Raw genomic sequence first — 12,762 nt, 5'->3', positions numbered from 1 at the left:
TGGTTTATCTAAAACAGACTGCTAAACTGTATAGCTACAAGTAGATTTGCTACCACAAGTTCTTCCCTGTTACAGATCTCCACAAGATGCAATTTAAGGTTAGTCTCTATACCCAATAATCCCTAAATTATTAAACAACAGGCAAAACATCACATTTCATGGCACAGGTGCCATCACAGACTTTTAAGGGCTTAAAAAATTGTTCTCAATCACTTAATTCAAATGTAAATTAGAAAACAGTCTTTTTAAATATTTCTGCTTAGAGCACATCTGGTATAACTCAAAAGGGGAATTGCTGTGAGTGTTTGCTCCATGACTGAGTTGAATCAGCAGGAAATGTAAATATATCTGAACACTGATTCATTATGGATTAATTCAGGACACAGCAATACAAGAACAGCACTTCCTGATAGCATTTTGATGATTACCTGACAAGTCCCACTTTGTGCTTAGAAATGTATATCATTACTAACTAACAATCATTCTTAAGACGACTTTGTTTCTGCAAAATACTGCAGGAAATAAAATCCGCTTACATACACGAATCCTGAGTTCCTTCCTTGAGTAGCCATATGGCTTGATATATTGACTTTTCCTGTAATGTTACACATTTAGCCATAAAGGAGATTATATGTGTTAAATCAGAATTGGATCGCAGAATGCTAAATTCAGTAAAATATTAGTTTCATGCTCTCAAACCTTACTGTTCCTATTTAAATATGGATAGTATTCACTGTAAATGTGACAACAACAAAAAAATCTTGCCCAGGCTTTCACATGTGTACTTAATCAACTTAGTATGTATTTTCTCTGGCTATAACCAGTGGAAACTCTACACTTTTTGGTGTATGGGGAACTTCAAATGAAAGTAATAAGGCTGGAGTGGCAGCTCTGTCTTTGATCAAACTGATGAGGCTTCACTCATGTGGCTTACAATCATCCCCCTCTGCAAGTTAACTGACGTGTCAAGGAAGAGGCTGAAACAGCACTTTACTTTTCAGTTGAACAGCTCCCGAGTAATTTAGAATAGAAATGATGAAACATCCAGTAACATCAGACAGGTATCTATTTGTGTACCAGCTATTTGTTTCTGATTGGTAAAAATGCACAAATCCGTGTTTAGAGAAGGTTTATTTCCAGAATCAATGATTCAGCGCTTTACTGTATGTTCGATATAATACAAAATATTCAATGCAGAGTTAAAACATTTTTAGATGTGTTTTCTGAAGAGACTGTATTTACAGGCACATCTCACCTGTATTACAGTCTCTCCAGCCTGCATGTTAGTGAACACCTCTATGTTGTAGGAGACCTGAGAGAAGGTGGGCGTGTTGTCATTAGCATCAATAACCAGGATGTTCACGGTTACAGGCATGCTCTGCTGTGCACCATCAGAGGCCACCATCTGTAAGAGCAGGAGGAAATGTTCCAGAAGGTAGCTATTTTGCAAGCTGTGACTAGATTCCTAATGAACATGACTCATGTATAGTACTGCAAAGCAAAAGTACTATATGAATATATAATCTGTAATCACATTTTATTTAATATAAATGATTATCCACAATCAATGCAGGAGAGCTGTAAGACTACTACAAAGACCAGCAGGTTGTAATTTTAAACATGGCATTTTACTGGTTGAATTATGAATCTGCTAAGGGGAAAAATGTAACAATAAAAATGACAAAATACTTGGAGGAAACACACATGCTGCATATTACCGTACATGCAGCCTATATCTTGTACAGCGACTACAAACAGCTGGTTTTCCTGCATGAGTGCACCTCGGGCATGAGAGTGCTATGAATTCAGCGTCCACTCTGGAATACCTTCTGACCTTGATCTTATTCACAATACTCATATACAACTCTCTTTCAACACAAAGCTAGTACTGTTCACCTTTTACAACTGCATACTGTATAGCCCAGAAGAAAATGGTTTCCTTGTCGAGTATCAATTTTTTCCCTCAGTTTTTTCCTTGCCACTGTCACCTCTGGCTTGATTGTTAGGTTTCTAGGTCTACATTCTGTATACAGTATATCTGTCCAAGAGCAGCAGAGGAAAGGGACTAGCAAAAGCTGACACTACATAAAAGGACATTCTTCTACATGAGGTCACAGTGATCTTGACCTTTGACCACCAAAATCTAATCAGTTCATCTAAGAGTCCAATTGAACTTTTTCTACCAAATTCGAAGAAAATCCCTCAAGGCATCCTTGAGCAATTTCATTCACGATAATGGACATACATGAGGTCACAATGATCTTGACCTTTGACCACTAAAATCTAATCAGTTCATCTATTCGTACAATTCAATCACTACGTTTACATGCACATAGAGAGAATCGAATTTCTGCCGTTGCTCAACTGAAATCGAAGTTCAAAATGCCATGTATACACCTTAATTCGGCTGAAATTGAACCGAACTTGATTTCTCGGAATCGAGCTACACGACCTAGTTTATGCGATTTCTGCCGAGCTACTTTGTGCATGTATACCCTATCGAGCTAGCTGTCGAGCTACTTCCGGAAGTGACGAGTGACGAGACCACAAGCGGGAAACACAACAGCCTCGGTCGGCATGACAACGAATCATGACAACGGCATGAATCTTTTCTTTTTGTGGCATTGTTTGCACTGTTAAAATTTAGCTCACTTACTGTATCACCAAATACATCTGTACAGCTGTTGCATAGCTGTGAATTGTGTACATAAACAAGTCATTGTATTTGTGTGTGTATATGTGTGTGTCTATGTCCAACATCTGAAGAATGTCAATAAAAACAAAACAACTGAACTTTTTGTGTGTTTATTAAGACATAAGTTAAATTGTAAGCAAAAAAAATATTTTTTGTAAGCAAAAAATGGACTTTAGAAAAATATTATTGTGCAAAATAAGTTGTCTTACAAAACAGTGGTCTGCGCCGGACAGTTTGTAGCCATAGTCTGTTAGAGCAAGCCTAACAGCTTGAACACGGAACTGCTAGTGTTGCCAGATTGGGGGTTTTAAGTGCATTTTAGCGGATTTGAACATGTTTTGGGCTGGAAAACGTCAGCAGTATCTGGCAACACTTTAGCTCTTCTTCATGACGACAACCGGAAGTGTACCAACACGATGGGGCGTGTAGCGCCACGTGTGGCTCGGGTGCACAATGCACCTTGCACAATAGCCCGATTCCACTTGTGCATGTAGGATTGGATTTCTCTGGCACCCCTGCTGGGACCCTTTGCTCGATTACCGACAGTAGCTCGATTTGGACGTGCATGTAAACGTAGTCAATGTTTCTACCAAATTCGAAGAAATTCCCTAAAGGAGTTCTTGAGGTATCGCATTCACAAGAATGGGATATACATGTTTTTGCACAAGTACCAGTGACCTTAACCTTTGACCATCAAAATCTAACCAGTTCATCTTTGAGTCCAATTGAACTTTTCTACCAAAATCAAACAAAAACCCTCCACGCATTCTTGAGATATTTATTCCAGCACAGGGGCATAAAAAAGATGAGATGTATTCTTTTAGTGTCTTAACCACTGTCAGTCTCTTCTCTTGCTGCTCTCGGAGATTGTTTTACAGCTGAATATTATAATTAGATGACCCTTCTGACATATACATGTTGTCTTGGATTGTAGTTTTACAGTTGTTCCTTTACATACTTTTTTTTTTAAATAACGTTTAATGATTGAGCTGCCTGAACTAAAAGAGATGAAGGATAGAAAAAAAAATGAAGGCAACAAGCAGAACAAGTCTCTAAATAGCAAAGTAAAAAACAAATTCACCTAAAATACATTTAACACGGGTATTAAATAGATTTAACACAAGCATTAAAATGGAAAAGAGACTGATTATGAGCACAACATTTCTGGCCACCATAATTAGGCATAATTATTTGTCTGACTCAGAAACATAATCAGCTAATTTCATGCTGTTTTGTTTAAACGCAAGTCTCTTTTATAAATGGAATTGCATCCAACATGAATCCTGTCCTATGTTGATAAGCAGCCTCTTATTAAGACCATCAAAGACTTTAACGCGCCTGATTAGCATCAAATCCCCTACCATCAAGCATTAAACATGTGTGAAAGAGACTTGCTTCCAAAACACACACACACACACACTCTCACTCTCTCTCTCTCATACCGTATAATGACAACTACCCTTCTTTTTCAGAAAAAAAATCCAAGCCCTGTCGCACCTCTTCTGATCTGACTAGCCATTTAAGGCCGATTAATCATTTCTGGGAGAATGAGAACACCATAGAGAGTGTAGCAGCTTGAAAGTAAAGCCCTGCTCAGCATATAAGATCAGCAGACAGGCAGCTTAAGCAGCCAGCCATCAAAACAAGTCCCATTCATTCTTACCACTTGATTTATTCTCAAATTGTTCATTTTGTTCCTTCGACCATGGGATGTCATGCTGATTTGTGACTTAAATGCTGAGATATTGATGTTTTCAAAGCTGCAACAAATCCTAATAAACCAGAGCCCAACAGCGAAAAACAGCTGCTATTGCCATCACTTCAGCACATTATCACTGATGTTTTATTCTCGTTAAAAGTTTCTGATTCTACTCTTTAGAAGGACTGTGTGTGTGTGTGTGTGTGTGTGTGTGATGGTTCATACTGTGAAGGTGTAGTTTGTCTTTGTCTCTCTGTCCACAGGTCTGAGCAGCAGAAGGTAACGTGTGATTCCAGTTGGTGTGATAGAGAAGATGGTGTTGTAGTCACTCAGCGTTATCATCACCTGTGGGTCTTTACTCTTCAAATGAGGGAAAAAAAAGCTTATTGGCTATTGCAAAACAACTTTTTTCATCCACTTTGAAAATTTCTCACACTCTGGCACATGCATAAATGTACACACAACATTGATAGAAAAACATTGCAATTAAAATAAAGCAAAAAAAAAAAGTCTAAACAAACCACACATTTCAGTGGTACCAAAACAACTAGAGTGGAGGTGTAGTTTGGCTATGATGATGTATGTGTGTGTTTCAATGGCTACGTTCACATTACAAGCTTCATTGTACAATTCCGATTTTTTTGCTCAGATTGGCTTTGCCTATCTTGATGGTTCATATTCATAATTACAAGTGACCTGTAGCTAACCATAAAGTGAATGCATCTCTCCTCTGAAACAGCACGTATGTCCACCTTGATGTTTTTGCACAAGTCATCTGCATCACTACCAACAAAAAAATGCCACATTTGTGAGACGACTCATTATTAAAACCAACGAAATGGATGTGTTAGTAGCTTGTGTGTGCATCTCATTTTGCTCTGGCGGATGGCAAACAATTCGTCAGCTGTAAAACAGCAAGTCGAGAAGGTGAAATAAAGGCAGATGGCTACCCTTTGTAGTTTTCACAACTACTGTAGCTCACCTCCATTGTTGTTTTGTCACGCTGCTGGTACTGATTGATGAATACAGCGCCCAGTGCATGCATATGGGCAAAAAGCCATATGAATTCTGATCTGACCCTTCTCCTTCATGTCGCATGGCTACAAGTTGGGTATGTATTCAATTTAGAACCACATACACAAGTGACTTAAATCTGATTTGAAAAGATCAGATTTCGGTGTCCACACGGCCCTGAAAACATCAGATCTGTGTTACATATAGGGCCCGTCCACACGAGTACGTTTTTGTCGAATCCGCATAAATATTTTATCGTTTCGGCCTCGCGTCCAGACGGATCTGGCTTTTTCGAGGTGTGAAACCAGTATTTTTTGAAAACAGGTCCCAGAGTGGGAAAATCCTAAAACGTTGGATAGCCCGGAGTCGTCTGGACGGCGAATGCAGATTTTTTCAGAAACGATGACGTATAAGCCCCGCCTCTCTAACCTTTAACCTCAGCCGCCGCTGCTAGATGCGTCATAACAACAATCACTTCATTGTCAGTCCACAAAAAAGACTCTCCTCTTCCTCTCAGAGTTGCGCTGGCCATGATCGTCCTCTTCTCCTGTTATGAGCTTCTTTGTAAACAGCACGTGACCTTTATACACATGCACCATGGCTTCTCTTCTGGTTTTAGTGTATTGGTGTGGCGGCGTCACAGTGCCGCATACAGGCCTGGCATATGTACTACAGCATTTTGGCTCATTTCCAGTGAATCCGTGTGGACGCAGATATTTCTGGAAATGACGCCGTGTTTACGGAGATTTTTTTCAAAATGACAGCGTATTGGGTGAGGCCGCATACTCGTGTGGACGGGGGCTGAGAAAAGGAAAAAGAAAACAGATTTGAGTCAGTTTAGCCCTGTAATGTGAATGTCGCCAATATGGCCACTGTTTGCTAAATATCTGCAGTAGTTTGCAAAGTGATTCAATCAGATAAGCTCAGTCTCCCTTAGATTGCTTAACAATGCTCACTAATCAGAGAAAAGAAGGGAAAAAGAAGAATAGGTGATAAAGAGAGATAGAGAAAAGATTGAGAAACTACAGAGAGAAATGGAGTTGTTACATGCTCAGTGTTTTAGACAAATGGAGCAATTTAAAGTGAATGTGCTAGTGTTCAAGAAGGTTGTGTTCACACTGAGGGGAAAATGTAGCACTTATAAGCTGGAGGGGTCTTTTAGAGAGATGGCCATATCTCATTGTCTTTCAACATCTGAGAAATGGTGCCAGAAGGAAAAAGACCATTACTGTGACACGTCTGAGTTTATAGCACTCAGAACACACAGATGCCATTAGACGATCAGAATGTACTCTTATTCTCAGCCTTTGTTCATGGTAATAAGCACAATGAACACCTGTTTCTCGTCATTATTTAAAAAAATGAATATTATGACACTTTGGCTCTTCTCCCATGAAAACATCAAACACACTCCATGATTAGATTCATGTTAGTGGCTTTTCATTCAATAGGTGCTCTATGAATTTTTCAAAATGTCTGCTTAATTTGCTCATTGAGAAGGAAACTAATTCATTCAGATTGTTTTGATGATGAAAAATGCACTATTAAAGGAGATACGCAGAACCTTTATTTTTAAATACATTTGAGTGGATAGTATCTCCATCCTTGACTCTTATATGCTGCATAAATAGAAATTAAAAATATATATATTTTTGAGAGTTAAAATCGACCGTAAAGTTGGCATTTTGAGCTGCCCCGCTGAGCCGGCCAGCCCTGAGTGCGTGACGTCACAGCGGTAACCGCTTTTAAGCCCGAGGCCTTTGACAGCCATAGACCAAAGTCATATAAATAATTTATGTTGAAAGTAAGAAATACCATTACTGACTTGCTCAACTAAGACTGATTTAACTTCATTGACTGCGGGTTGACTCATGCATGCATTTTCACTGATAAAATGTAAAAGGCTAATTAAATAATCAGATGAACTGAGACAATCACAAGCAAATTAAATAATCTTATACCAGTAACTTAAATACACAATACAAGTTACATGTATTTAATCTAAATGCAGGTAAACAACAAGTGTTGTTGTTTTTGTTGTTTTGTATCCAAATGAGAGTTGCAGCTTACCAATCTGTGTTCTCGCTTCTTGAAGGCCGACCTTGTGGCTGATTGTTCTGAAACAATCTGACTTTCAGTTGTTCGTTCAGTTGTTCATTCAGTTCTCCGTTCATTCGCTTCTTCCACGCAAGGGTGAGATATTGCTGCTGAGGCAAGCATATCCAGTGGAGAAATCAGACGGCTGGTCCACTCATTCTCCATTTTCTCCATACTGAGTACTCCGCCATTATTGCTCGGCTCAGGCAATTACTAAAACCCGGGATGAGACGTCACCGGTTTTAACAACAACCACGGGGAGGTCACTGCCCATGCGATAATATGTCCCGTCCCATTCTATCCTGGGTTTTAGCAACAGCCCTCGGCTCACACTCTGGGAGAACTGGTGCAACTGAACTTACTTTCCTTTTGTTGTAGTTTTCTTTTCCTTTAATTGTTGACACTGCACCCTCTTTCAATACAGACTTATAGCTAACGCTCCTCAACAGATCAGAGGTTTTGTATGAGTCTTCAGTAAAATGTGCAGAGCAGAGACCACTTCGTAGGCATCCAATGTGACTGTGAACTTCTCGCAAAACGCAAGAACATTCTCGCAGAACGCGTGTTTGAACATTCTTGGGTCATGAATGCAACATAAATCCACCTTCTGTCATGTTGCTGCACCCGCCAGCAACACATATACATGGCATGGCGATAAATTAGCTCAAAATGGAGGCTCGAAGTTGCAGTCAGCCCCATGTTTTAGTACAGCAAAAATGGCCATGAGACCGATAGCCTTCCTGCGGTGACGTCACAGATGTCAAGGTCATTCACTCAGACCGCTACCTATATGAATTATTTTAATTGTAAAAAATTACTATGTTAGATTTATTGTTAATGTTTAAAACTATTCCCATGCCATTCTTGAGGTCTCAAGGCATTTATAAACAAAAAGTGAGGCCATGGTTCTGTGTATCTCCTTTAAGGAAACACAGCCAGCCTGAGTGGGATCTGGTTAAGGCTTTGTGGTTGAGTTCAAATCCCAGTATCACAAAGCTGACATTCTTGGGTTCTTGAGTTAGACTCTTAATTCTCATCTCCTCTGTTGTATCCTGTCTCAGTTGTAAATTGCTTTGGAGCAAAGTGTCAGCTAAATGAGCAGCTGAAGCATTAAAAGACTCAAAACAAGTAAAACTGGTTACCAGCAGCATCGAGAGGGCTGTGTCCACCACAAACAAATCTATTTCCTCTTGCTGATAATTTGTATGCCTGAAATACCCTTAAAATAGTCTTCAAATAGCAAATAAGCTATTGAAGAAAAACTGTTTACATTTGATCTTGCTGCAAAGTTGATCCTGTTTAAATCAATTCCAAAATCTAATCAGTTTATCTCCTGGTTATAATGATAAATCCATATAAATCCTGCAAACAAATTCAGCCATGCATTCTTGATTTAGCCAACAAGAATCTTGAACTTACAGACAGACAGACGGGCAAGTCAAAAACATAATCCATAAATATACTCATGTATCTAAAAAAAAAAAATAGCATACCATGAAAAATTCATTTTTTCATAATTTAATTCAAAAAGGTAAATTTTCATATATTCCATCCATCCATCCATTATCTGTCGCCACTTATTCTGTGCAGGGTCGCAAGCAAGCCGGAGCCTATCCCAGCTGACTATGGGTGAGAGGCAGGGTACACCCTGGACAAGTCGCTAGGTCATCACAGGGCTGACACAGAGACAAACAACCATTCACACTCACATTCACACCTACGGTCAATTTAGAGCCACCAATTATCCTAACCTGCATGTCTTTGGACTGTAGGGGAAACCAGAGCACCCGAAGGAAACCCACGTAGAGAACATGCAAACTCCACACAGAAAAGGCCCTCGTCAGCTGCTGGGCTCGAACCCAGGACCTTCTTACTGTGAGATGACAGTGCTCACCACTACACCACTGTGCCACCATTCATTACACTTAAAGGTCATAGGCAACGGTCGGAGGCGAAACGTAGAATATCAACTTTATTCTCTAGAAGAACGACCCAAAAAGCGAATTCAATTTTCCTAGTGTCTAATTTGCACCCTAAAATTGAATAAAACAGTTAAAATATACTGTTTTGCCCAAGTTCCAAAGGTTTGTTTACATCTCACTTATAAGCACTTTCACTGCCAGGGGACCGTCGTCGTCACGTCATTTAAGCCAAACAGACCGGGAGCAGCTCTGTTTACACTTGCAAACTGAGCACGACTTTGGTCGTGAGAGGTTGTGTAAAATGTCTGAAAGCGATAGCGATTTTGAAGTAGGAACTCTCCAAATTGAATATTGAGACGTGAAACCATATATGTATGAACCTATGGCCGTTGCAAAGCAATCAGTGAATGTTGCTCACTGGTTTGACTGTGTGGCCTTGGAATCGGACAGCGACTCAGCCGACTCTGATCGCGGTGACCCCGGACCTCAACAAGACTCGCGCCCAAACGATTTATTCTGGTAGTTATGATAAATTCCTACTTTAGTCGAATTACTAAATAAGAGCCCTTTTGAAGAATAATTAAACCGCCCTCCCTAGTGGATATAGGGAACGATTACTTGACAGTGCGCCGGTAGGCCACATTAACCTGCCATCCACAGCATTATACTATTTATAGCCTACTCTAAGCGAGGAAATATCCCTTTGTCTCATTTCCACAATGATTGTACAGGATCCCTCACTTGTCAATTACAAGCAAAAGTAAAAATGTTTACCTCCAATCTTCTCCTTTTTGCTTGAGCATTGCTGGTCCACTTCTTCTTTGACTGCTTGATTGTTTCACACGCACAATCCACTCTCTCTGCCTCGTCTCCTCTTCCGGAAAAAAAAAAAAACCTCTGGCTTCACGCACACAATCCACTCTCTCCGCCTCGTCTCCTCTTTCGGAAAAGGCCAACCCACTCGCTCCGCCTCTTCTCCTTTTTCAGAAAAAGCCAATCTTCTTGCTCCACCTCTTCTCCTCTTCTGGAAAAAGCCAATCCACTCTCTCTGCCTCTTCTCCTCTTTCGGTAAAAGGTAAAAACTTCTTCCTGAACCGGTCCCATTGTTACAGTTCACTGCACAACAATAAGACATGTTTTTTCTTTGGAAATTCCTAAACGCACATCTGCACTCAAGCCGAACGGCAATGTAAGTAAGCGGAAGTGGACTCAACTCAAGCAGTTTGTTTGTCTCAAATGACGTCAGGCGCCGAGTGGTCACGAAAATAGCCGAACAGAAATTCGCCACAATCCGCGCTAACTTATTTTAATTATTACTTATTAACAATACTTCTTGGGACCAGAAGAAAATTACAGAGGGTTTAACATATAAAGTTTCAAATGTGCATAAAATTAAAACCGTTGCCTATGAGCTTTAAAGTGAAATATTTAAATCCTTTTTTATTTTAATTTTGATTATTATGGTTCATAGCTCATGAAAGTCAGAAGTCCAGTATCTCAAATTATTAGAATATTTCCTAAGATCAATGAATGAATCTAAGGGGTTCAAATCAGGCAAGTTGGCTGGCCAATCAAGCACAGTAATATCATGGTCAGCAAACCATTTCATCATAGTTTTGGCACTGTGGGCAGGTGCTAAATCCTGCTGGAAAAGGAAGTCAGCATCTTTATAAAACTTGTCAGCAGATGGATGCACGAAGTGCTCTAAAATCTCCTGGTACACAGATGTGTTGACTTTGGACTTGATAAAACACAGTGGACCGACACCAGCAGATGACATGGCACCACAAATCATCACAGACTGCAGAAACGTCATACTGGACTTCAAACACCTTGGATTCTGTGCCTCTCCACTCTTCCTCCAGACTCTAGGACTTTGATTTCCAAATGAAATGCAAAATTTACTTTCATATGAAAAAAAGGACTTTGGACCACTGAGCAACAGTCCAGTTCTTTCTCTCCTTAGCCCAGGTAAGACACTTCTGACATTGTCTCTGGTTCAGGAGTGGCTTGATATTAGGAATGTGACAGTTGTAGCCTCTTTCTCGAAGATGTCTGTGCGTGATGTCTCTTGGTGCACCGATATCAGCCTCAGTACACTCCTTGTGAACCTCTCCCAAGTTCTTGAATCAACTTTTCTTGATGATTCTTTCAAGGCTGCAGTCATCCCTGTTGCTTGTGCACCTTTTCCAGCCAGCCTTTTCAGCAATGACCTTCTGTGGTTTATCCTCCTTGTGGAGGGTGTCGATGATTGTCTTCTGGACAACTGTCAAGTCAGCAGTCTTCCCTGTGATTGTGGTTGTGTGTACTGAAGTAAACAGAGAGATACATGGTATTTATACTGCTTTACTCAAACTCAAAAGGAAATATCCGAATATTTTGAGATACTGGTTTTCTGATTTTCATGAGTTATAAGCCATAATCAGAATTAAAACAAAAAAGACTTTAAATATTTTACTTTATGTGCAATGAATATAGAATTTAGAAAGATTACCTTTTCAAAATAAATTATGAAAAAATGAACTTTCATGATATTCAATTTTTTTGAGATGCACTAGTACAGCACAGACAGCCATTACACAAAAAGGTTATGAATAGGTTGCTTGATGACTGACTGTTAGTGTTATACACACAATCATAACCTTCAAAGCATGACAGGTTTGGCTGATGTGTTACTATAGCTTATATATAGAGCCCAACACTGAATCTGTGCATTAGCATACGTTTTCTTTTGCATTCAACAATTTACATCAAGCCCACTTACTGTGAAAAATGACTGAGTATGTGGGCATTCAGTAGCTTGGTTGTTTTTACCCTAAAGCTGTAACAGAAGAACTGCAGCAGAGTGACAAACAACCAGAGTGTGGAGGAATTTGGCAGTGTTGGAGCAGCATATTTCCTACCATGTCAACCATAATTGAATGTCTGTTTCCCAACTGGTAATTCAGAATGCCACTTACTCCATGTGTCTGAAGAGAAGATGAGACTGTGTCTAAGCTGTGCATCACCTTCCACAAAGACTTTCAGGCCCGCATCAAACCTACAGACTTGGAAACTCTTTTCATCTGCCTAAAATTAATTAGAAGAGATGACCAGGACCAGAGGGGCCTCATAGCTAAGGGTCAGTTGAGTAGGTGAGCTGAACTAATGGAAGTTAATTTGCTTTTCAGTGATCAATATGTTACAAGTCTGATTTGTAATTGCGTTTTTGTCTATGTCTAGCACTGTAGTCTATTTCTGACTGACTGCCAAAGATAGTCTGTAGCTTATAGTACAGTTTCCTGCACCATCTCTTATAAATACAAGTAGCCTCAGATGTTAAGGTAAATACATGT

At 39.8% G+C, this 12,762-nt stretch overlaps 1 protein-coding gene across 1 annotated transcript in view; it reads right to left on the bottom strand.

Moving 5' to 3' along the window:
* Positions 1-12,762, bottom strand: part of pcdh15a (protocadherin-related 15a) — a 396,434-nt gene that overhangs the window by 245,640 nt on the left and 138,032 nt on the right. The window contains exons 12-13 of the mRNA XM_060924719.1: positions 4,620-4,754; positions 1,256-1,405 (exon numbers count right to left, since the gene is read on the bottom strand). Coding sequence (XP_060780702.1) covers positions 1,256-1,405; positions 4,620-4,754 — 285 coding nt within the window. The remainder of the gene's footprint in view (positions 1-1,255; positions 1,406-4,619; positions 4,755-12,762) is intronic.

The sequence above is a fragment of the Neoarius graeffei genome, chromosome 7 (genome assembly GCF_027579695.1).
Source record: "Neoarius graeffei isolate fNeoGra1 chromosome 7, fNeoGra1.pri, whole genome shotgun sequence".
Lineage (NCBI taxonomy): Eukaryota > Metazoa > Chordata > Actinopteri > Siluriformes > Ariidae > Neoarius > Neoarius graeffei.
Note: the sequence above shows the minus strand (reverse complement) of the source record. Positions and strands in the feature narration are given on the sequence as shown.